Here is a 23,745-nt window from a genome sequence, read left to right on the forward strand (position 1 = left end):
CGCGGGTCCCTCGTGCGGGCTCCGCTCCTCCTGGGTGCTATTTGACAATTCCTGCCTCTGCCATTGGTCAGTGTTGGATCAGATGGTTGTATTTCCTTCTGGCCCTCACTGGCACCTCGCCATCCCCCCTCAGCTAAAACCCAATCTCAGATATACTACTAATAGGCGCGGCGCTCGGACTATAAAACACAACAAATCATAAACCCGGCGGAGCAGCAGCGGCCGTGCGCGCCTCCCCTTCCAATGAGTTCCTATTTCGTGAACTCCACCTTCCCCGTCACTCTGGCCAGCGGACAGGAGTCCTTCCTGGGCCAGCTGCCGCTCTACTCGTCGGGCTATGCGGACCCGCTGAGACACTACCCCGCGCCCTATGGGCCCGGGCCGGGCCAGGACAAGGGCTTTGCGGCTTCCTCCTATTACCCGCCGGCCGGCGGCGGCTACGGCCGAGCGGCGCCCTGCGACTACGGGCCGGCGCCGGCCTTCTACCGCGAGAAGGAGTCGGCCTGCGCGCTGGCGGGCGCCGACGAGCCGCCCCCGTTCCACCCGGAGCCGCGCAAGTCGGACTGCGCGCAGGACAAGAGCGTCTTCGGCGAGACCGAGGAGCAGAAGTGCTCCACTCCGGTCTACCCCTGGATGCAGCGGATGAACTCTTGCAACAGTGAGTGTGCCTTGCCTGCGTCCCGGACTCCTGGGCCCCCACTCTCTAGAAGTAGCCAGGCTCCCCCCACCCCCCGCCCCACTAGCAGCAGCAGCAGCAGCAGCACCGCCGCGCCTGGCCTGCCCGCAGGCAGGCTGGGTGGGCACTTGAGTTAGGAGTTAGGAGGCATTGCGAGTTGTGGGGGGCGGGAGGCGCCTGCCTGGGGGTCTCCCGCCGCCCAGCGCTCTCGGTCTCCAGGAGTTGCAAAGTTTGCAAAGTCCCAGATGTCCTGGGAATCAGGGAGAGAGAGCCAGGCACTCTCCGGGGAAAGCTCCAGGCCGGGCATCGGATTCCCAGCCAGGGATGGGGGGGGGGGCTGTTCCCCACCCCCGCCCATGCAGTCTCGGGCTTCGCTTCCCCTAACCCCCAGGCGTACCCCGCAGTCCCAGCCAGGTCCCCCCACTCCGAGACGGTTCCATTAAAAAAAAAACACGGAGTGCGTCATGGGAAGGGGGCGGCGTGACGCTGGCGAGGGTGAATTCAGGCTGTCTCGGACCGCGTTTCCCTGGAGGTTGGGGGGCTGGGGAAAGATGAGGCACCCGGAAAGGGTTGTAGGCAGAGACAGAGGAGGGAGGAAGACGACGGGGTGGGTTGGGGGTGGGAGAAAGCGCCAGGGAGCGGTCGGAGGCGGGCGCCCCGGTCTCAGGCTGGATTAGCGGTCGGGGCCTTAAATCCCCAATTGATGTCCATTAGCGGGACACGAAAGTGAGGGCCCGTTAATGCCGACTCGGGATCGATCCACGTCATTCCGGATTAGGGGCCGGAATCTATCACGGGGTGTGGGGGAGCAGATGGATGGGGTAGGGAGGAAGGCTGAGGCTGGGAGAACCACACCTGACCGCTCCTTTCCCGGCCCCTCCCCTTTGGCTCAGGTGGGATTTTCCACAGCGCCTCCCCTCCCCCTTGCAGGCGCTGGCCTGGGAGACTTGGAGAAAAAGCTGGAGGGGGCGCTGGAGGCGCGAGGAAGGGGGCACTGGGTCGGGCCCCGAGAGGCAGGCATCCCAGGATTAAGTTAGAGTTCCTAGCTATGGGGCGAGGGGAAAAACATATACTGGCAGGGGAAGGGGGGGCTCGGGCCCCGGTGACCCCCAGGCCTCAGCATCTCCTCTCTGCGTAACAGGTTCCTCCTTCGGGCCTAGTGGCCGCCGTGGCCGCCAGACCTACACCCGGTACCAAACGCTGGAGCTGGAGAAGGAGTTCCACTACAACCGCTACCTGACCCGGCGGCGGCGCATCGAGATCGCTCACGCCCTGTGCCTGACCGAGCGGCAGATCAAAATCTGGTTCCAGAACCGGCGCATGAAGTGGAAAAAGGAGAGCAAACTTCTCAGCGCGTCCCAGCTCAGTGCGGAGGAAGAGGAAGAGAAACCGGCCGAGTGAAGGCCCCCCCGAAAAGTGGAGAAGGGGGCGGGTGGGGGACGCGCAGGGAGAGGCCTGGCTGGCGAGGAGCTGAGGGCAGAAGGGAGCAACCCCGAGATGGCTCTGCGGGGCGGGTGGGTGGGTAGGGGAGCCCCGAGAGAGCCGCTGTCTGGTGCGCGACAGGCGGGGCCCAGCGCTCTCATGCACGCCCCCCAATTGCCCTGCCCCGCCCTTCCCGCAGAGCCTCCTTGGGCCTAGGGGGCCGCTTGAGCCCACCCAGCACCCCTCGCGTCCCCCCTCCATCTCCATGAGCCTGCCTCGGCCCCATCCTGAGAACTGAGGTCTGGACTCACTTGATGTTTCCTGGAAGCAGAGCTCAACGCTCTTGTCCCTGTCGCGTCTCATTTCGTCCATGTCCCCCCCCCCCACACCCGTGCACGGTTCAATGGTAGATTCGCAGACCCCTTGGTGGGGGTCCTCGAAGACTCCCTGACCCCAGACCTCGCTCCCAACCCCCTCCCCAAAGCCACTGGAAGGAGCACATACTACCTAGAAGTAAGAAGAGGAGCCTCAGAAGAATACAAAGTTCTATTTTATTAATTTTCTATGTGTTGTGTTTGTAGTCTTGTCTTAGCTCTGGACGTGAAATACTTCGGTAATAATATTAATATTATTAATAATGATGATGATGATGATAATAAAGATGTAAAAACTCGCCGTTCAGTCACCTCTGCACCTCCCCTGTCAATCCATCCCCCCCACCCCTCACTGTCATTAAATCTTCCTGGTGCCGGAAATTTCAGAGCAAAACCTGGAGCTCTCTGTTGGGCTCCTGCAGATCTGCCGACTTCGGAAGTTACAGTGGAGATAAAGGCTGCGCGGTAGCTGAGCCCCCAAGGCTTTGTTGTCCAGGCAGACTTGGGGGGACAGAGAAGGGTCATATTCCTCTTGTTGCCCACCTTATCCTGATTGGCACCAGGGACACTTCTGAGGTCCCCTAACCCAGAGTCCCTGCAGGGCTGAGCCAGGCGGATCTGGAGGCTCTGCTTGGGTTTCTCAGATCCTGACACTGGATAAGGCCCCTGGCCTTTAGCCTGGGCAGCATTGTCCTGGACCTGGGGTTCCTTGCCTGTAGCTCAGGAGAATTAATTTGGGCTACTGGGTATCTGTCTGCCTGCAACTGAGGCTCCAGGTGGCTCGTCTATCTTAGCAGCAAATAGGGTAATGTGAGCCGCTGGCTGGGGTACCTGCCAGGTGCTCTGCTTTCCAAGCTCCTTGGAGCCTAAAGGGCAGGGAGGGCAGGTGATGGATAATTTGGTCTCATCTCCTTTAACCAAAGAGACCTACCTGTCTTCTCCCCATCCCTGCCTTCATCCAGACAGCAAGCTGCAGACACTGTTTTCCTTGCTTTCGCCTCCCTCTCTCTCCCCCTTTTTATTTTTAAAGAAAATAGCTGCTCAGCTGAAGGGGCCCAGCTGCGGCCGCCCAGCGTGCTCAGCAGGGCACCGCTGGTGCTCGGAAGCCCTTCCCAGGGAAGGTGTGGGCCCGCCAGGAAAATTCGGAAACTACCCAGCCGCCAGCCAGGCGTCCCCTCTCCCACCCAAGCCCTTCAGGCCTCCAGTGGGGTGGGCGGGGGACAAGAGCCAGCGTCTGGTGAGAGGGCAAAGGGTCCTGCCTTGATCTCAAACTCGGGGAACCAAATTGGTTCCCAACCCCAATCTCAACTGTGCCTCCCATTTCTTGCAATGGGGTTGCTTTGCTTCAACCAGCCTTTATCCTCCTCTGGAGGGGGGGAGTGTCTAACAGGCCCCTGACCTGGCTAAGGTTAGGGACAAGGCCAGGAGGACAGCTTGAAACTTTCAAGATGCTCACGAAAAGTGAAAGGTTCTCCTGCAAGCCCTGGACCCAGTCTCACCATCTTGGCCTGTGTACCCTGAGATCCAAGATCCAAGACACTGTGGATGGGCCAGAATAGCCCATCAGGAAGCAGGCCAGGCCCAGCTCAGGGGGGAAAACCATTGAAATAATTGTTTTTCACACACATCTTCCAGCCCTCCCCCCCTCATTTTCGTCCCCAAGTAGCCAACTTGCTTTGCCCAAGAAAGGGAAAAAAGCGAGTCAATTTTGGATCATCCATTCAGAGTTAAACATCAGAATAACAACAGAGAGAGGGAGAAGAATACAAACAGACACTGATTATGATTTTCTCCTCCATCCCCCAAAACGAGTAAAGACTCAACTGGATCCCTCTCCTAAGAGACTCAGATCCCATCGGGAGCCTAGGCCGGGTTCCTTTCTCGGCTGCCATGGCATTGCTGGGAGCCAAACAGGGGAGGCAGCCGCCGCCGCCATGGCGGTGTGTGGCCCGCGCTGCCGCCGATCGCCGGGAGGTGGCGCGCTCTGCTCAGAGGCCGCCGCCAACCTTCTCCCTGTTTCTCCCCCTTCTCCCTTTTCCCCCCCTCTCTCGGAGGCTCGCATTGAATCGGCCCTAACGATTCTCGGATCGTCATTATTTGTAACCATAGAGCATGAATTACCTCTTGAGGTCATCAGCGAGAATTTACGACTGGTCAACAAAAGCACGTGATTCCCTAACGCCCCCCCATCCCCCCTGCCAACCCCCCCCCATATTTGGCCGCATACATAGCAAAAACGAAGTACAGTGCATCGCTATAATTCATTAATACATCATAAATCGTGAAGCACAGGGTTATAACGACCACGATCCACAAATCAAGCCCTCCAAAATCACCCAAATGAGCTCGTACTTTGTAAACTCCTTCTCGGGGCGTTATCCAAATGGCCCGGACTATCAGTTGCTAAATTATGGCAGTGGCAGCTCTCTGAGCGGCTCTTACAGGGATCCCGCTGCCATGCACACCGGCTCTTACGGCTACAATTACAATGGGATGGACCTCAGCGTCAACCGCTCCTCGGCCTCCTCCAGCCACTTTGGGGCGGTGGGCGAGAGCTCGCGCGCCTTCCCCGCGCCCGCCCAGGAGCCCCGCTTCAGGCCGGCGGCGTCGAGCTGCTCCCTGTCCTCGCCTGAGTCCCTGCCGCCCTGCACCAACGGCGACAGCCACGGCGCCAAGCCCTCTGCTTCGTCCCCTTCCGACCAGGCGACCCCGGCCAGCTCCAGCGCTAATTTCACCGAAATAGACGAAGCCAGCGCGTCCTCGGAGCCGGAGGAAGCGGCGAGCCAGCTCAGCAGCCCAAGCCTGGCGCGGGCGCAGCCAGAACCCATGGCCAGCTCCGCCGCCGCCGCGCCGGAGGGGCAGACTCCGCAGATATTCCCCTGGATGAGAAAACTGCACATCAGCCATGGTAATTCTCCGTCTCTCCTTCTTTTGGGGTCTCTAGGCTTTCCTTCTCTGCTTTTAGACGGTCTGGGGGGGGGGGCTGTGCAGGAAGAGCTTGGCTTGAACACATAGAGATTCATATATGTATTTTTCCCAAAGGGGGGGTGAGAACTCTCTGGGAAAAAAAAGGGGGGTCCTTGCTGTTCTGGGGACAGAGTCAGAGAAGGTCTTGGAGCTGGGGAGGGGGGCTGGGGAGGAGTATTTTTTTTTATTCCCCTGTTTTTTGCAGAGAGAGGCGGCTTAGGTTTTATTCTCCTAGCTGCCTGAGCTTTAGTAGGATGAAGGATGGGTGTTTTTTTTTTTTTTTTTTTTTAATATAACGTGGGTAAGGGTCCTGCTTAGCCTCCCCCCACCTCCCAAGGTGAAGACCGCCGCCAACCCTTGGAGGGGCGAAGAGTCTTGGGAGCGGCTTGCAAGGGGCAAAAGTGCAGCGCGGTCGCCTCCCTCCCGGGGCGAGCGGACGCCCGAGCCCAGACGAGGGTGAGGCTCAGGGAGAGAGCAAGAAGACAAAGCCGGGCGCTTTCGCCGCCGGGCAGAAGTGGGGGTTGCTGGAGAAGGGGGTTCAGAAAGGGAACTGGGGCTGTGGGGCTTGGGGGCAGGACGGGAGCGGCGGCGAGGCGAGCAGGGCGCTGGGGACGCCTGGGTCCGGCTCCACGCCCACCCTCTCCCCTTGAGGGTCTTGTCCCTGAATCTGGGAATAACGTTGCCTTTGGCGGCTCTGCTCTGCCTGCTCCAGATATGACCGGGCCAGACGGGAAGCGGGCCCGGACCGCTTACACCCGCTACCAGACGCTGGAGCTGGAGAAGGAATTCCACTTCAACCGCTACCTGACCCGGCGGCGGCGCATCGAGATCGCCCACGCGCTCTGCCTGTCCGAGCGCCAGATCAAAATCTGGTTCCAGAACCGGCGCATGAAGTGGAAGAAAGACAACAAACTCAAAAGTATGAGCCTGGCGACAGCCGGCAGCGCCTTCCAGCCCTGAGCCCCGCCAGTCAAGGCCGGGTGGAGCCGGGGGCGGCCCAAGCATCCCTTGCTGCCCCTCAGCCCCCTCCCAGGCCCCTCCAACGCCTCCCCGCGCTGCCGTCGCCTGCTGGGGACCGGTTCCCAGGAGCCGGCCTCGCCCAGGCCTTGTGTTCAGATTTTTCGTTTGGTCTTAGGTCGTTCTGTGGCTCCCTCTCTCCTGGACTGGTTATCTTGTTATTAATTGTTAATAATGATAATAATTATTATTCCCCTTCCACATGACCCCCCACATCCCTGCGCTCAATCCCCCCCCATCCGCCAGTGTTTCTGAATGTTCGTGGTTGCACTCCTATCCCCCAGGGAGGAAAAAAAAAGAAGAAAAAAAAAAGGAAGAAACTCGCATGTTTAATGTGAACTCCCTCCCCCCGCCCCATCTGTGTTCTTCTAACTTATTTATAAAGGACAGATCTCTGTATTTTGAGTTTCCACTCGAAACTTGTCTGAGGGCATCTGCAGAGGTGGCTAGAGAAGATGCAGCCTCAGGGCCCAGCTGAGCTGGCCCCATGGAGGTGCAGACCTGACTGTGTTTGTCCACTCTCCTCTCCGCCTCCCTGCCCACTGTCCAGGCCCAAGTCTCCCAGTGGCTTGGTCCTGGGGTGAGAAAGGACCAGGGAGGACCAAAGGAGTGAAGTGGAGAAGAAGGGAGGAGAAGAGTGAGATTTTAAGTTACCGCCGCCTGGGTAGGCCCCACAAGGCCTAGGGTGGATGGAGATGGGCGGAAACAAAAATAATTCTCAGTGTAAAACGTCTTGTGTATTTCTCTGTGAATCTATGGGTCTGGCGTGGAGGGCCCCCACAAAGCTTGTAAATATGGGGACAGGCTGGGTCAGACCCACCCCCTCCCCCTGCCCATTGCGCCTGGAGACCATTTGTAGTGAGCGAGTGGGTGCTGTACTCCCTGTGAAATCTGTCTTTGCCGGGCCTGTCTCAGTGATTCGCTTGTGGTATTTGTTTGTAGCTTTCCTTGAAGTCAAATAAATGTTTCCCCTATTCCATTGCCCTTCCACTTGTCTTTTCTCTGGGGGCCTCTATCATCCATGCCTGGGCCCACTCTCCACCCTTCCTAGTAACTGGGGTAGGGAAGGGAAAGCTGGGTGCTCAGCTCCTCTCAGCCTCCTCAACCTCTGACCAGGCCAAACAGTACCTGGGCCAGGGGACACTCTTCCATGACTGGGGGACTGAGAGGCCCAGAAACCCCTGTGGGGCTGGGGCAAAGGAAAGACTGAGCTGGACTTCATCCTGGCCTGCCACCAGCTGCCCAGAAAAGCCTCTGGAAACCTCCTCAGGGCAAGTAGTTTGAACCTAATTCCTAAGCAGGAAATTTCTGGCTTTGTGGGGAGTGGTACATACAGGCCTGCCCAGTTGGCCTGTCCTCTGCTCCAAATCCCAACTCAGTTCAGTCACTCATTAAAGTAAAAAAAGAGAAAGCAAGAAAAAAAATAATAAAACAACACCTCTATTTCAAAGGTTTTCTTTCACCATCAGCCTTCTCTCTGCTACTTAAGAGCTCCTTCTCTCCAGGGGCCCAACTGACCTCTCTTGAGTAGGAGTTGGGGGGCCCTCTGAAAGACATCCTGAGTCCCTTTCCAGCCAGACTGGCCCAGGGCCAGGGCCCAGTCCTCTTTCATTCAAGCCAGCCTCCACCCAGAGCTCCAGTCACTCAGGTCTGAACACTTACCGGGTCATTCCCTTCCAGCTCGGCCCAACTTCTTACAGGACTGGGGGGGAGGGGGGAGGTGGTGAGGAGGCAGCCGAGGGTCCTGGAGGCTCTCCTGGGCCCTCCTTCCCCTTCACCCCTTGACTTTGTCCCCCTTTGTCCATAGCAAACTATCCCAAAAGTCGCTATGACATTTAGATGTCAAATGGATAGGGGTTTTATCTCGAAGTTAGATCGTAAAAATCGCCGAGAAGTCAGACAGATACCCCTCACTGGCTCGAGAAAGTCACGTGAGGTCCATAAAGTTAGTTTTATGGTTTTGGGGAGTTGACACCGCGCGGTATATTTCACATTCTCCAGAATGTTAAGTGACACTTTAACTGCTCGCTGTGGTGGGGAAGGGCAGAGGTAGGTGAGCGCTCTCGCTGCTCTCCCAGCCCAGAAGGCAGTGGCAGCAGCCCAGGCCCCGCTCTCCTCTCCGCACCCCGCAGTAAGTCGCTTCCATCTTCTGCTTTCCCCTTCTGTGATTTGGAGCTTGGGACTGGGGGGTGAGTGCATGTGGAGGGGAAATTTTGCCTCTGGCAGGGCTGGAAAGGGGGTATGAGGTTGGAGAAATTCAGTCTACTTTTTACACCAAGTTCTGACTTCCTGGGTGTCTTGAAGTGGGGGTGCTCACTTGACTGAGGCCTCTGCTACAGGGGTGACTGCTTTCTAGTTGCAGAAGCAGGCTGCTATCTCTCTCTTGGTGAGGAACAGTGCTCGTGTGGATTCCTTTGATGGATTCCCAGAAAATTTTAGGGGCAAAAAAGGAGGGGTGTCTACTATGGAAAAAAGGCCCCTTGGGGGAGTACTGCATCCTAGGCATCTTCAGAAAGGACTTCTCCCCCCCCCCCCCCAGAAAGGAAACTTTACGGCGTTAATTTGTCAGGGATGTGTGGGGCTCACCACTGAGCACTTTTATCAGGCTCCATCTGAGCTGAGAAAAAGCACCGCCGGGAAGGGAGGGCTGAGGGCCACTGCTCCGGGCTGTCTGGTACTAGGACCCCTTCCTAACTTTTATCTATAGGAACTCCAGGAAAAGGACTATCACTAATTCTACTTCTCTGTACCACCTCACCAGGCTTGTTCAGGTTGGGGAGCAGGCTTTTTTTTTTTTTTTTTTTGCGCCCAATTAGTTCAAAGCCCTCCCTCCTGGCTTGGCTCTAAAAAGGGTGCTGCAGTCAGAGTAGGGAGTAGACAGAGGAAGGTGGTCTCCTCAAATCCAAAGCCCAGTTGTGGCCAGAGGTGAGAGGAGGAGAGCGGTTTCCTTCACTTAGAGGTGGTGGGTGATTCAGAGGACCCATAAATGATACTTGCTCAGAAACCCACAACCCTCTGGGCCCCCACATTCTAGAGAAATCTGGGAGCCAGGAGCTAGAAAAGAGAATCAGAAAACTACCTTTTTTTCTCCGCTCTCTTTCCTCTTTGCTTTCCCACCAGACACTGGAAAAGCCCCTTTGTTTTAAAACCCTAGAAAATCAGAGGAATTTTGTATTTTGGCCCCCATTTTTTTTTCTAAGAATACATAAGCTTCTAATAGTCCAAGGCTTCTTCCCAACCAACTGGCTTCCCAATTTTAAGATGGTTAGGGGTTTAACCACCTTATTCTAGCTTTTCTACCCTCCACCTCCTGGTTCAGTTCCCCACTTCCTGTGACTGGATTCTGGCAATCCAGAATGAATAGGTAACACCCAAAGGAACCCTTGATCTTTGGAGCCAAGGGCTCAGGATCCAGGAAGTCCCAGAGCTTCCCTGTGAAAAGCCTGGCGCTCTTTCAGCAGGGCAGCCCCGCCTGGGCTCTCTAGTTCCTGCCAGGCCTGAGTTCCAGGATGCCCCGGAAAGGTTCTGAGACCAGAGAAGGCAGAGAGTTTACGGTCTTCTTTCCCATCCTAGGAGGACACATTTCTCCAAGAACTGGATAGGGCATTTGCAGCATTCCTTGGTTCAGCCTCACTGAACCCCCTAATACAATTTAGGAGGACCTCTCCAGGCTTCCCATTTGGACAAGGCAAGGGAATTGAATGGGGGTACAAAAGCAGAGTGCAGCTTAGCCAGTCAAATATGGGGCCTCCAGGAAAACCCCAGTTTTGTTGTGCCCTTGCTTGCCTTCCAGAAAGCCTAGGCCATTAAGCCCGAGCCTGAAGATTTTTTTTTTTTTTTGGCCTTTCTCTCATGTCAGTTCTACAAACTCTGATAAAGACCTGTCTCCTAGGGACATCTGCAGGACATATCTAGCAGATTTTCCAGAATGGAGAAGAGCAGCCCAGGGCGGGGTGCCCACTTTCTCAGCCAAGGCCAAACCACTGCTCGAGGTCTCCAGCTCTCAGGGCCTCGAGGAGATGTCGCCTAAGCTGGGCTTTCCTCTTTCCCAGACCAGGTTCGCTGGGCCACAGGCTCTCCAGAACCCCAAGAAGTATACATGGGGGTGGGGGGGGGAGGGTGTGTGTCTCTAGGTCAGCTTGAAGGAGCTTCAGTTACAAAAGATCTTCTGCCCCAAGTGCCTGAACCCTCCTCTGCCATCTGATTTTTCCAAGCTTCGGGAAGCTACTTCCCTTTCCAGGATGTGGCTCTTCCCTCCTCTTCCACCCACTTCCTCTCTCTAGTGGGTTGAACCTCTGAGCTCCAGGCCCTCATCCTCTGGCCCAAAGAAGTTCCTTCGCCATCTGTCTAGTGTCTTTTGCTTGGGGCAGGACCCAGGAAACTGCAGCCAGAGATTAAGGTTCCCAGTTTCTTTCCCTCTTCAAGGCCAGCAGGAGCACTTCTCAGCAAGCAATTATGTTTTGATTTGGAGGTGTATGTAGTTGTTGTATTTGGTGATTTTTTTTCCCCAAGGTTTGTTTTGGTTTGTTTCTCTGCACCAACGGAGGGGTTGGAGGAAGTATAAAGAACTGTAAACAGGAAAAGCAGCTGGGTCTGGAGTTCTGAGCTCCTATATTTCATCGGCTTCCTCTTCATAACTGCAGCCGGGGACACTTAACCCTTCCCTGGCTGTGAGAACCTATGAACCAAGGCCCTGGGGCCGGGTGTGGGGCCGATCCAAGTGCAAACTCCTCTATGTCTGGTTCTTTTATTCTGGACTGTGGAGGCTGGGCAGAAGGCAGGGTTCAGGGCCAGGTCTGAGAAGACATTCCTTATCTCCCCACCCCCAACCCAATTCCAGCATGAAAACAGAGGGCTCTTGCTTATGTGGGTGACCCAGCTTGGGGACCAACCTGGTTGCCTCGACTGGGTTAGCAAGAACTGCTCCCCTCGCTTAGGGTGAGAACACTTTCATCCCCTTCATTTTGGAAGTTTTTCGCAGTAATCGCATTTGGAGGCTGGTCTCTGCCCAGAGCTGGGGATTTATCGATTGTTGTGGTGCTGTTACACATCCGTATTAATTAACCCAGACGCGGCCTGGAAACCCAGTTGTTGGGGGAGGGGGAAAGGAAAAAAATGAGGGGTCCCTTGAGGAGAATGAACTTTTCCCCTCTAAGTCCCCCAGTGGCCAGATTCGAGAGTCATCCCCCAAGTAGGACCGTCTCCCACTTTCTCAGCTGAGAGAAGGTAGATCCCCAGTTGCACCCCAAATCTAAGTTTCCTGGAAGTGGAATTAAACACCTAGGCCCCAAGGCTTCTTCTGGTCAGTTTGGTTTCCTCAGGCCTAAGAAGGATGGAGCCCCGGCAGATGTCCCCTGAGCGACCTTTCCAGAGGGGTGATCCCCTCCTTCCTACCTTCCTTTCAACTTTTTTTTTTTTTGAAGGTAGAAGTATTTTATGGTTTGGGGGCCTGTTTTGTTTTCATTTTTTTATTGGTGGCGGTAGCGACAGCCATCCCCTCCCTCCAAAAAGTGATTAAAATCTGTTAAAGGATTTAATTAAGAGAGTTAAATGAAAAGGGAAGGAGGAGCAAATGAGTTGGGGGAAAAAACCCACACCAAAGCTATTCTCAACGATTAAATCGCCATTTTAACAATATAATGGAGTTTGCATCCTGAAAGGGGAAATCAACGCTCATATCTCATCAATAATTCATAGAGTCCGGGATCACGCAGAGGTCAGCAGACGGGGGGCCGCAGAGCGGGCCTACTCGGGACTCTAGCCACTGCCGCATACATTACGCGCTATGAGCCCGCACCGACACAGCCACCTCCGGGGTTCCTGGCCCAGGGCGGGGGCCGCCCACAGGTTGAGGCCAAATTTTCGTGTTTTTCTTTTCTTGTCTTGTCTTTTGCTTTTTTTTTTTTTTTTTTTTTTTTTTTGGCGAATTTACCTAGAGAGTGTAGATTACAGGAGGAAGTGTCGGGGTTCGGGGAGGGTGTTAAGAGGCTAAAGAGGATTAGATTGAGGGCAATTTAGGATCTGTCGGCACTAATCTTAACACCTTCCAAGTTTTCATCTCTGCCCCTCCTTTTTAGCCCCTTTTCTGTGATCCAGCCACCTCTGCCTAGTCTCTTCACTCCCCAAATTTCCTCTTGAAGTAGAAAAAATGCCATTTTTTTCGGCATCCTCTGGTTCCCCGACCCTCTCACCTCAGTTGGCGGGCAGAGCTTGATGAGGGCTAAATCCAGGGCGGCCGACTTTGGGGATTCCAACACCCCTGGCCTGCGAGCCAGCGAGCCCCATAGGGAGGGAGGGAGACACCTAGGGAGAAAAAAAAATACCTCGCCGGCCACAGTCCTACATGCCTGGGCCAGAGAGGACCCAGGCCAGGTGGGAAGGAAGGGCCTTCGCTTGGAAAAAAATTGGGGAGCTTAGAGGGATTCTCAGGGATACGCCATGGTTTTAGTGTTCACTAGTGGAGTCTGTGCCAGCTTGTTCTAGTCCTTCTTTCTCTATCTGTCTTGCGCTCATTTCTGTTCTCTGACTCCCCAGGAACCCCGGGGAAGTTCCCAGGGAGAAGTGGGTGTCTGGGAGGTGAAATTTGGCCTCAAGAGAAACCGAAAGGGCGCCAGGTCGCCCAGCGCACTGGCCGCGAGGCGGAGGCTGTAACGTCCCTGAGCTGCCAGTAGAGTCCGCCTTAGACCAAGTTCACAGCCAGGCTAGGGCCTCCGAGGCGCCAGCGAGCGGCGGTGCAAGGTGGCCCCGGGCGCGCTGGGCCAGGCACTGCCTGTCCAGGGCGCGCTCCCACCAGTCGGTGGGAACGGTGTCCCCTCCCTTCGCTCCCCAGGAACCTTTGCTCCAAGCTTCTCTGCACCCGAAAGACCCTTCTCCAGGTCAGCCCCTTCAGCCTCTCTCCCTCTGCCAGCGATGCGGCCCTTACTGGGAGACAAAAACCCAAGAGGGTCGGGGTGGCGTGGGGTGGGTAGTCAAAACCGCTGTCAGGCACCCGAACACAGAGACCGGTGGAAATATGGGAAAAGGGGGACAGCGACAGCGGCGTGGTGTCTTTTCCCACGGAGTTCTTGGCTAATTAATGAAAGATTATCCCCCCCTCCCAGGCCTAAGGCCCCCGAAGTGTGTGTGTGAGCGCGCGGATTGGGTGGGGTGGGGGGGCTGGCTTGCAGGGGGAGGGGCAGAGCAGGCGTTTCTTTTTTGCTAAGAGGTTTCTGCAGCCGGCCCAGTCGAATGCAACCCTGGGCGACGGGGCCAGTGTTATTGCTGGAGGGGTCGCAAAGTTGGAGGGTCAAAAGTTTACCGCGTGCGTGAGCGGGCCGCGGCGTCTGGGGCGGGGGCGGGGTGGGAGAGGGGAGGAGGCGAGAAGCGGGAGCCGGCCAGGGATGCCCGAGGTAAGGCAGATTGGGGGGGGGGGTGTTGCAGTGGGCGGGAGCAAAAAGGCGGGGGAGCAAAATGAAGGAGCCTCAGAGGCTCCTAGGGGAAAAAAAAATCTAGGGAAGGAGAAACTGAGGGAAGGAAAAGAAAAAATCCTTTCTTGGAAAACAAAGCAAACAAAACAACAAATACACAAACAAAAAATAAAGCCATCCGGCGCTGGTGGTACGGTAGGAGGCCGCAGGAAAAAGAACAGAGCGCTCCGGGCCTGGCCAATCCTCTGCGCAATTTTCTCTCCCAAAGATAACCTTTGAGTCACCATATAAAATTTAATTGAAACCTACCCGGCCGCACGCATTAAAAAATCCAATTACCCACATGTTCTTGCAGGACCTTTGATGGAGGCCAAAGAGGGCTTAGAAAAGGCGAAGGCTTCCCTCACCCACATCAGCCTCGTTCTGCAAACAACCGGCCTGCTCAAATCTCCCCTTTCTGTTTTTTAGGAATTTCTTGCCATATACCCCCCACCCAAACACTGCTAGCAGGAGTTAATGACAGTGGGCCAGGATTGGGGGTGTGTGTGTGGCAGAGTCCATCCCTCTTTCCAAATAGTGTGGAATTTGGATATTGAAAGGTTGCCTTGTGAATTATCTAACTCTCTACCAGACCTCCACTTATATATCCATCCAGAATCCCTCTCTTCCTCTTTGGAGGAGGGAGGGGGCAGGAGAAGGAAAAATACCGAATGGCCTCACAGAGATCTTTCTAACTGCAGTTGAAGCAGGCGACCTGAAATGAACCTGGTTTCTGTGCATTAAGTTTAGCTCATCAGTAAAATGCTTAAGAGACTTTAATTATGACACCCAGGCAGATGCCTATTTTGTGTCTTTAAATGACTGTTGCAGTATGGGACGTCATATTCTCTTCCAAGCACTCCATATCAGAGTGCACTGTGGGGATGTGTCCTGCAGAGCAGAGATAACCTGAGGGTTTTCATAAAGATGTCTTTTGAAATATGGCCAGAAAAAAAAAACAACAAAAACGTCTTAATGTCAAATTCCAAATTGATTTGACTCCAGTTTTTGACTAAATCAACTGGGCTGAAACCCCCATTTCTACTCAGTCTTTTAGTCAAGTTTCTCTGGGGAGTTCAGCCAGGAAGGACTGCAGAATCCATCTCTTTCAGCATCCCTCCTCCATTCCAGCACAGAATGTTAGTAAATTCTGGATAAATAGGAAGAACCCAAGATCCTGAGTTGGAGGAGGCCCAGGATGATGATGAGGAGTCCTCTGATATCCAGGGTGTCCTGAAATCAGCCATTCAGAATCACCCCATTCTAGGGGCTGACCACAATGCCAATCCCACCCACCCCCACACACACTCTGCGTGGGAGAGTCACCCATCTATTTCAACTGATTTCTTGGAGACTGAAAAGGGGGGAATGGGTTGTTGGTTCTAGTCCCATCAAATCTAACCCTGGAGGGAAAAAAAGCAAAGATCTTTAGATCTCTTACACAGCCCTTGAGTCCTCACCCCAAAATCAACCTGCTTATGCCATGCTGGAAAGAGGGGGCAAAGCGGTTGTTCTACAGATAATAACTATCTTTTTAAAAATTGGGGGTGGAGAGAGAAGGAAAAATATGGTTTTGTTTTTATTTTAAAGAGAAAAAAACAAAGACTTTGAACCCCAAGACCAAGCACTCCAGACCCTTTCTCAGTTTCCCCATTAGATCTGAGTGCCAAAAAGTGTGTGTAGGGGGTACATTTCTGAGGCCCAGGAACCTCTACAAGGAATGGGGGTACTTCTGGCATAGGTGAAGACACAAAGCAACTGAGTTGAATATAGGCTAGCTCCGTCAGAGGGGAGGAAGAAGAGAAAGGAGGAAGAAGTGAAAGGAGGAAGGGGCTCCATCTCTGGCCTGCTGGAGACTCAGACCCCCATCACAACCTTTTCATTCCCGAAGGTGCCAGCCTCTCCCTCATGGCATACTCATTCTCATTCTTTGCCCCAGAAACCAGAGCTAGCAAAAATACAGGCATAACCAGACAGATTATTTATCAAAGTAGGGGAACCTGTGGACATTTTTTGAGGGTGGGGTAGGGTGGAAGAAAGCGAAGGTTCTGACCCAAAGTAGAGCTGGAAAGGGTGAGCTGCATCAACTCTTGCCCTGTCATTTTTCTCCCAAGTAATGACCTGGGCAAATTCAATATGACCGAGAGAACCGCGAGAGCGTATTATAGTAACTGGCTGCTAGTGGGGCAGGCCTGGAGAGGGGTGAACTGCAGGTCACAGCGTCTAAAAATTATTAAAATGTTCGAGAGCCCTCCTGAATCGCCTAGCTGTTTAACAAAGACTGCCAAAGTATGAGATTAATACGAAAACTTGCACTTCAAAAACAAAACAAAACCCAAAAAAAAACCCACCCCTAAAATAGTCTTATTCCGGCCTGGAAAAGGGCCCCGGAGCTGCTCTGTCCCGCAGCCTCGGTCAGGTTTTTCCGGACATACAATAGTGGACAAGAAGCCAGGGCGGAGCGGGTGCTCGGAGGGCCGAGGGCGCGGGGAACCGCGGTGAGTACTTCTTGCCCGCTCCCTCTGGGCCTTCCACTCCCCACTGCGGGGCTTCCTCTCTAGCTTGGGGTGCCCTCCCTCCCCAGCGGTTAAAGGTGGATGATTCTTTGAGGATGCCGAGGGTGGGGGGGGGGAAGCAGTTAGGGGTCACTCGGGCAACCTGTGGCTGTTTGGACGGAGAAGCGGCAGAAAGCCGGGGTTTGAAGCCTTAGCCCGGCGCGGAGGTTCTGCTTGGCCCCGTCCTTCAAATTCGCCTGTGATTGTGAATACTTTTCCGGGACTGCTGGCGAGAGACAGTCTCCGGCTCTGCTAAAGGAATCTCTGATGCACCCCATCTTCTGCCCATCGCGGCCAGGGGGTGGGGTGCGGCACCTCCCAGGGATGGGCAGGTGGCAGCTTCAGGCGCGCAGAGAAAACTCCCTCGCTGAGTGCCCACCACCAGCCAAACCTAAGGGGCTCTGCCTTCCAAGCACCAGTCAGTCTTGGGGGGGGACTTGAGCCCCCCTGGGGCGCATTTTTCGCGAAGTGTGGGTGTAGAGCAGCGGAGGCCCAGCGACCTCCCCGAATTCCGAAACCAACGAGTCCAACGGGTTTGGGAGAGCGGGGCGAGTTGAGAAGGACTTGGAGGTATGGGGTGGAGGAGGGGCCTGGTGCTCTGGAATGGGTCGTGGAGCTCTGAGTGGCCTGTGCCAAGATTTAAGATGGTCCCTGCTTTAGGTTGGGGGTATCAGGTGGGTGCTATCCAAGCATCTTTGTCTCTGGGCCCAGGGCCACAATCCAATCTCCCTGAGCTGTGCATCCAGACAACTGTCAGAGTTTAAGCACTGGAGGACACACTCTGGGCACAGGTAACAACTACAGTGCAATCAAGTGTGTGTGTGTGTGTGTTTCCAAATACGAGTGACTTCAGCCTGGCTACAAGTGTGGTGTCAAGAAAACAGAAAAGGAGGGAGACTAACAGTGGCAATTAGATTTGAAACAGAAAACCTAAGTGTTTCTGGACCCAGTTGTTGGCAGGTGAGAGCACTTCTCCTTCCACCTGCAAGGGGTTGGGGATGGACATGGCAGAGACCTCTGGGTATGGTGCTTGAAGGATTGTTGTTTGTGGGTGCTGTATGTATTCATCAGTTGCACGTTATTCTGGCTTGCCCACCAGGATTGCAAATATTTCTCAAACCCAAAGAGATAGCTTAAGGGGTCTGGGGAATCTTGTGTGCACTCTTGCCCTGCCCTGCTTGTGAAGGCCCTTAGTTTCACTGTCTAGTTGTCACCATCCTTCAGCCCAGTCACCAGTTCTGGCAGTTAAGACATTCAGTGGTGACTGGGAGCCTCAGGAGAAAGTTCCTTGGGAAAATACAGATCCCCTAGCTCTCCCAGAGAGACCCCCATTTTGGCTCCACTGGCAGGTGGCAGAACTAGCAAATGTACAGGGATTAACCAGCCTGGGTCTAGAGAGAAGGGAGGAATGGGGACAAGAATATCACCAGGCTGCAACTTTTATGGCTCCTTATTGCCCTTCATTCGGAAATGAAATGCCTTTGATCTTTTCTCAGGTTGTAAACGGAATTGCCTGTCATTAAATATGGGGGGGGGCCATCTGCTTGGTCTCCCAGCATTTTTCTTTACAGCTGTTCTTTCTCTTTTTACCATTGATTTTTTCCAAAAGAGCTTTTATGATACCCCCCTTCACACCCTGCCGGCCTCTCTCTCCCTCTTCCCTTTGCTGAGAGACTCCCAGTGAAATATCCAGATATTCGTTTGATCGCAGACTAAAGGCTGGCAGGGCATAGAAGAGTCCATCAGGGGTTTTTGTTTTTCTACAAAAAAAAAAAAAAAGGTCCTGGGGGAGGGGAGGGGCATGAGAGCACCCAAACGGCCTGATTCTGACTTGGCGGCAGCCTCGGGATGACCCGTCCTCCTTTTGTGCTTAGCTAATGTTTACATCTCATAATTCATGCGCCGCCCAGAGTCGTGGAGCAGCCGGGAGGTTCGCGTCCTTGGGCAGACCCGGCTGCTTCTGCCTCTCTTGATCATAGAAGAACAAGAAGGGGGAAATCCTAGAAACCCAAGAATGGACCCACGGTGGCTTTTTTTCAGAGCTCAAAACCAGAACAAAACGAAATAAAACCAAAGCCCTCAAACCACACCCCAAACGAAGAGCGCACGGAAAGTAGGAGAACTGGAAAAAATGTCTGGGCCACGAAGATCTGTCTGTCTTCTGTATATACCCTGTAGATCCGAATTTGTGTAAGGAATTTTGTGGTCACAAATTCGTATCTAGGGGAATATGTAGTTGACATAAACACTCCGCTCATTTTCTTCCCCTGAAGAAAAAATTATAATTTTTTTCTTAAATGAGGACAATCCAGTGACTGACCACGCGAAGATTCTTTCCTTTTCCTTTCTTCCTCTTTTTTTTTCTTCTTCTATCTTTTCCTCCCTCAGTGGGTTGGAGAAGAAGGAATGATCTACCTGATATCTTCCCATGTCTGCCCCTGGGAACCTGGATTTTTTTTTCCATTGCTCTGAAAAGGTTCATGTTATGGTGATGGTTTTTTAACGTCTCCACTAGTCTCCAGCCCACCTATTCTTTATTCTGGGTGAAGGGAGACCATCCTGGAAGTCCTGGGAAAATCACTGTTGTCTTCAGTGAGCAAAGGCAAAGGAAATTGACTTTTCAAGCGGATGCTAAGGCCATCTTTCTGTTTGGGCTCAGAATGAGATGCCCTGGAAATGCTCAATTATCAAGGGGTGTGATTGTGTTTTATGGGAGGGTCACATCGAGGGCTCCTACCCCCCCACTCGCATTACAAGGCTATGGATTTGTTTGCCGCCAAGGCAGCAGCATTAGCGGCAATTAGAACGTCTGGATTCGGTGGTTAGTATTGCTCGGGTGGTTCTGGAATAAGCAAATTGCTATTCAATTTGCTCTTAAAAGTTGCAGGTTTTTTTTTAAGCCAACACACATTCAGTGTGAGAAATCAAGTCATTTCTTTGGGCTTGAGCCCTGTGCGGCAAGGAGGGGGGATGAGTGGATAGGAGAGGGGCACAGACGGACCGACTGACACAACCGAACTAATAGCGCAGCTAAATGCGATTTGGAAGGCGAGGTCTCCCCGAATTAGTGCATGAATTTCCTATCGATCCGCCCGCGGTTCCATTCATCTCTGACAACTCCCTCCTGCACCCGCCCCTCTTGCTCCCAACGCCTCCTCCCTCCCTCCCTACCCCTCCCCATTCGGGCTGCAAAGAAAAGCCCTTTGCTCAGTGTCCCTCGGCCGCCAGTGGGTTCTCCCCTCATCCATAGGAGCCCCCACGCACCCCCTCACTGAGTCCCCACACAGATGCAGAGTGTCTGGGCTCCCTTCTCATTGAGGGAGGAGATGGGGGGTACTGTGGAAGACAGAGAATACCGCACAGAGGTGAGGTAGCGCAGGAGGATGGGGGGGATACACCGGGAACCCCAACTTCTCAAGGATTGCGCTCTGCCCCACGCCCTAACATGCACCCCCACCTACCCACCCAGCTACCACACTTCTCTCTCTCTGATCCCGGGGAGAATCTGGCTAGGAGGCGGCGGCTCTGCTGGAGCCCTATGTAAATCCTGGTGTTGGGTGGGTGGGGAGGAGGAAGAGAAGGGGGAAATAAACCTCTTTGGCTGGAGTAGGGTCCGGGTGAGCAGATTTCCTTATCCGGGAATCGCAGGCGGGGAGGCCATTGGCTCCGAGGATCACGTGGGTCCCCAACTTTGTTCACTTGACAGTAAGTAGGAGGGCTTTCGGAAACAGGAAAACGAGTCAGGGGTCGGAATAAATTTTAGTATATTTTGTGGGCAATTCCCAGAAATTAATGGCTATGAGTTCTTTCCTGATCAACTCAAACTATGTGGACCCCAAGTTCCCTCCGTGCGAGGAATATTCACAGAGCGATTACCTCCCCAGCGACCACTCGCCGGGGTACTACGCCGGCGGCCAGAGGCGAGAGAGCAGCTTCCAGCCGGAGGCGGGCTTCGGGCGGCGCGCGGCGTGCACCGTGCAGCGCTACGCGGCCTGCCGGGACCCGGGGCCCCCGCCGCCGCCGCCCCCGCCGCCCCCGCCGCCGCCCGGGCTGTCCCCTAGGGCTCCTGCGCCGCCGCCCTCCGGGGCCCTGCTCCCGGAACCCGGCCAGCGCTGCGAGGCGGTCAGCAGCAGCCCCCCGCCGCCTCCCTGCGCCCAGAACCCCCTGCACCCCAGCCCGTCCCACTCTGCGTGCAAAGAGCCCGTCGTCTATCCCTGGATGCGCAAAGTTCACGTGAGCACGGGTGAGTGCGTGGGCGGCCCTCCCACCCCCCGGCGCTTTACACCGAGGGGACCGGCGGAGGCTGGGGGGGAGGCGGGGGAGAAACTGGGGGAAGCCAGTTGTCCCCCCGCTATAAACTCGCCATTGCGGGGAGATTTACGGTCGCCTGTTTTCAGAGCCACATAATTACATCCCCCATAAATTTTTATGGCCTGGTGGGCCGTGCGCCTTTGAAGTCGCCCCCCCCCCCTTACACTCACACCCCATCCTCTTGGCCATTCTCAACCAGCGACTTTTTTTTTTTTTTTCCGCCAGGGAAATGCAAGTGAAGTTGGAAAGTTGGGGCGGGGTGGGGAGAAGAAGGAGGAGGTAATTTGTATTTAAGCAGAAGGCTGAGTCAACTCCCAGTATTTAGGTTTTTTTTTCCTCTAGTCGGGCTCTGGGCTCCAAAAGTGGGCAAAAGTTTTTTTCCTTGGGGGCAGACACTGCTGGGCACCTGAGCAGCGAGGGTGGGAACTCCCAGAAGAAAGGTTCCTGGGGAGCACCCCCTCCCCATCTCAAGCCCCCATTCTCCCATTCCTGGGCCCCAGACTAGGGGTGAAGAAAGAGGCCCTTAGAAGCTTGTAAAGATTCCTTTCCTCTCCACCCTCCAAACACAACATCACTATAACACAATCCTCCAAAAAACAAAACAAAACAAAACTTTGTGGTTTCTTGCTTCCAGTGGTCCCCCCCCCTTTTTTTTCCCCTCCTCATCTCCACCCCCTGTTGAGGAAGGAGAGGTTAAGGGAGAGAGAGGGAGGGAGGGACAGAGGGAGGGCAGCGCAGGGGGAAGAAAGGGCCCTGCCTCCTCCCTTTCGGGGCAATAAAACTTTCTCTTTCTCCTTGTCTCTGTGTGTGTCCAGTAAACCCCAATTACGCCGGCGGGGAGCCCAAGCGCTCGAGGACCGCCTATACCCGCCAGCAGGTCCTGGAGCTGGAGAAAGAGTTCCACTACAACCGCTACCTGACGCGGCGCCGGCGGGTGGAGATCGCCCACGCGCTCTGCCTGTCCGAGCGCCAGATCAAAATCTGGTTCCAGAACCGGCGCATGAAGTGGAAGAAAGACCACAAGCTACCTAACACCAAGATCCGTTCGGGGGGCACCACAGGCGCCGCAGGAGGGCCCCCCAGTCGGCCCAACGGAGGCCCTCCCACGCTCTAGCCTGGGAATCCAGAACCTTGGGGTGGGGGGTGGGTGACGTGCTGAGCTTTTGGGGGTGTGGGAGGGGATGTGGGAGGAGACCCTGAGGCTTGGGCCCCCCCCAAAAGCCTACCTGCCCGCCCCTCCCTTGATCTATTTACACGAATAAACGCAGAGGAGAGGGAGGGGAAGCTTTATTTATAGAAAAGACAATAAGAAGTTGTGGGGCAAACCCCCTCCTTAGAAGCAAGGTTCAAGTCTCTTGCTTTCTTCCTTACAAAAAAAGAAGAAGAAGAAGAAGGAGGAGGAGGAAGAAGGAAAAAAAAAGACAGAAAGAGCAATAGGAGGAGGCCGCGCTCCTTGGTTTCAGCTTTGGCGAAGATGAATCCACGTTTCATCTTTAATCACGCCGGGCCCGGGCCCATCTGTCTTGTTTACTCTGCCGAGGAGAGGACGGGCCTCGGCGGCGACCATTACCTCGACACCCAGCTAACAAATGAGGCCGGCGCCGCGCCGCCTCCGCTGCTGCTTGCTGTTGCTGTTGCTGCTGCTGCTGTTGCGGCTGGAAGCCGGCCTGGATTCTCTTTCTTTGTCCCCCATTCCTGCCACCCAGCGACAGCACCCTCTGACTGCCACATAGCACAGTGTGTTGGCCACGGTAACAAACACACACACACCACCCTCCTCCCCCTCCGTGACCGTCTGGGGGCCACTGACTGCGCACCCCACCTTCCACCTTGGGGTTGGTTGTGGGGCACAGCAAGAAGGGGAGAAGGAGGTGGGTTGGAAACAGGGTTGGCCATCTAGGAGTAGCCAGGGAAACTGAGTCCAAGACCAAAAGAGAGAGCGGGGAGGGCCTTCCTCGGGAAGGTCAAACCTTTCCAGGCAGGAGGAGGGGCCACGGAATTGGGAAAGTTGGGTAAGCCCTTTGCCAATCTGGTGCTGGACTGCCAGGCCCTCGCCTGCCAATGAATGTGAAACTAGGACATAAAGGTCGAGCCCCTCCCATCACGGAGACTGACTTGTGTTGTGGAGACCTTTCCCGTAGTCTGATTGTTGCATCGATTATTATTATTATATTATTATTATTTTATTCTTAATTTTTATGTCCCGTGCGTCCTTTCTTCTTACTCTCTTTCTGACATTCCAAGCCAGGCCTCTTCCTAGTTATCTGAAGGTGCCTGAGTCTAGAACCCTTTGGTGTGAAGATGTGCGTCTTGTATAGAGTGACAATAGAAATAAATGTTTGGTTTCTTGTGACCAGCATGGTGTGTTTTTGTTGAAATCATGGTGTGATGCTCCAGACAGATGCTGCCCAGTATCTACGGGATGGCATCCTGGGTCTGGCATTGTCCATTCTGGAGGCTTTCTTTCAAAGGGTCCTATGGGAATCTCGATCTCACAGGGCTCCGAATTGTGATAGCTGGTTTAGCTTCCTTCTCAGATGAATGTGTTTTGTGGGGGCCTTTTAATTTTTCCCCTCTCCAATCCCAAAAATGGATCGAAAGAACTGAAAGGGCTGATTCCAATTCCTAATGGGAGTGGGGTGGGGGTGTTTCATTGTAGGACACCAGAGGTTTAAGTATGGCAAAACCTTTCATATTGTGATTTATTTGTCATAAGCAAATAAAATGCGGTTAAGCTGTCTCCTCTAGACAGAAGGCTCTTTGCTTATTAAAGTTCCGAGCGAGAGGATTCCGCGCGGTCCAGCCTCTTTCCTCCCGCGCAAGAAGGTATCGTGTTCCTCTGAGGTGTTTAAGGCTTTAATGAGTCTAATTTTTGGCACAGATGTTTCTGGGTGTTTGCAGGTTTTCCGAGTATTTTTATATTACAAAGGAGCTAGCCGGTGCCATAGCTCAAACTCTGACAAGCAAATAGATAATCA

General features: G+C 54.3%; 3 protein-coding genes and 1 long non-coding RNA gene across 6 annotated transcripts in view; all 4 read left to right on the plus strand.

The window, feature by feature from the left end:
- On the plus strand, positions 1 to 2,755 carry HOXB6 (homeobox B6). Its single transcript, XM_049781284.1, has 2 exons — positions 1 to 658; positions 1,818 to 2,755. Exons 1-2 carry the CDS (start codon positions 244 to 246, stop codon positions 2,075 to 2,077), a joined length of 675 nt encoding a protein of 224 aa, XP_049637241.1. The 5' UTR covers positions 1 to 243; the 3' UTR covers positions 2,078 to 2,755.
- A 1,941-nt stretch (positions 2,756 to 4,696) lies between these two features.
- On the plus strand, positions 4,697 to 7,430 carry HOXB5 (homeobox B5). The gene is made up of 2 exons (XM_049780966.1): positions 4,697 to 5,380; positions 6,152 to 7,430. The coding sequence occupies exons 1-2, from the start codon at positions 4,813 to 4,815 to the stop codon at positions 6,397 to 6,399; spliced, it is 816 nt and encodes a 271-aa protein (XP_049636923.1). The 5' UTR covers positions 4,697 to 4,812; the 3' UTR covers positions 6,400 to 7,430.
- Positions 7,431 to 8,577: 1,147 nt separating this feature from the next.
- The window catches only part of LOC126020453 (uncharacterized), a 35,429-nt gene continuing 20,261 nt past the window's right edge, over positions 8,578 to 23,745 (plus strand). Inside the window, exon 1 of one of the 3 annotated variants that reach the window (XR_007499591.1) lies at positions 8,578 to 8,587. This is a non-coding gene — a long non-coding RNA (uncharacterized LOC126020453). Of the gene's footprint in view, positions 8,588 to 13,174; positions 13,332 to 16,322; positions 16,400 to 23,745 lie in introns of those variants that run through there. The other 2 variants (XR_007499590.1, XR_007499593.1) reach the window with 2 other exon arrangements.
- Positions 19,511 to 23,120, plus strand: HOXB4 (homeobox B4). Its single transcript, XM_049781127.1, has 2 exons — positions 19,511 to 20,699; positions 21,583 to 23,120. Exons 1-2 carry the CDS (start codon positions 20,249 to 20,251, stop codon positions 21,879 to 21,881), a joined length of 750 nt encoding a protein of 249 aa, XP_049637084.1. The 5' UTR covers positions 19,511 to 20,248; the 3' UTR covers positions 21,882 to 23,120.

Source organism: Suncus etruscus, chromosome 1 (genome assembly GCF_024139225.1).
Source record: "Suncus etruscus isolate mSunEtr1 chromosome 1, mSunEtr1.pri.cur, whole genome shotgun sequence".
NCBI lineage: Eukaryota > Metazoa > Chordata > Mammalia > Eulipotyphla > Soricidae > Suncus > Suncus etruscus.

Excerpts from the sequence above, each read along its gene's own strand:
- HOXB5 (XM_049780966.1), top strand. The coding sequence starts at position 4,813 with ATGAGCTCGTACTTTGTAAACTCCTTCTCGGGGCGTTATCCAAATGGC. Across the intron at positions 5,381-6,151 it reads AAAACTGCACATCAGCCATG|ATATGACCGGGCCAGACGGG; the intron begins GTAATTCTCCGT and ends TGCCTGCTCCAG.
- HOXB4 (XM_049781127.1), top strand. The coding sequence starts at position 20,249 with ATGGCTATGAGTTCTTTCCTGATCAACTCAAACTATGTGGACCCCAAG. Across the intron at positions 20,700-21,582 it reads CAAAGTTCACGTGAGCACGG|TAAACCCCAATTACGCCGGC; the intron begins GTGAGTGCGTGG and ends GTGTGTGTCCAG.
- HOXB6 (XM_049781284.1), top strand. The coding sequence starts at position 244 with ATGAGTTCCTATTTCGTGAACTCCACCTTCCCCGTCACTCTGGCCAGC. Across the intron at positions 659-1,817 it reads GCGGATGAACTCTTGCAACA|GTTCCTCCTTCGGGCCTAGT; the intron begins GTGAGTGTGCCT and ends TCTGCGTAACAG.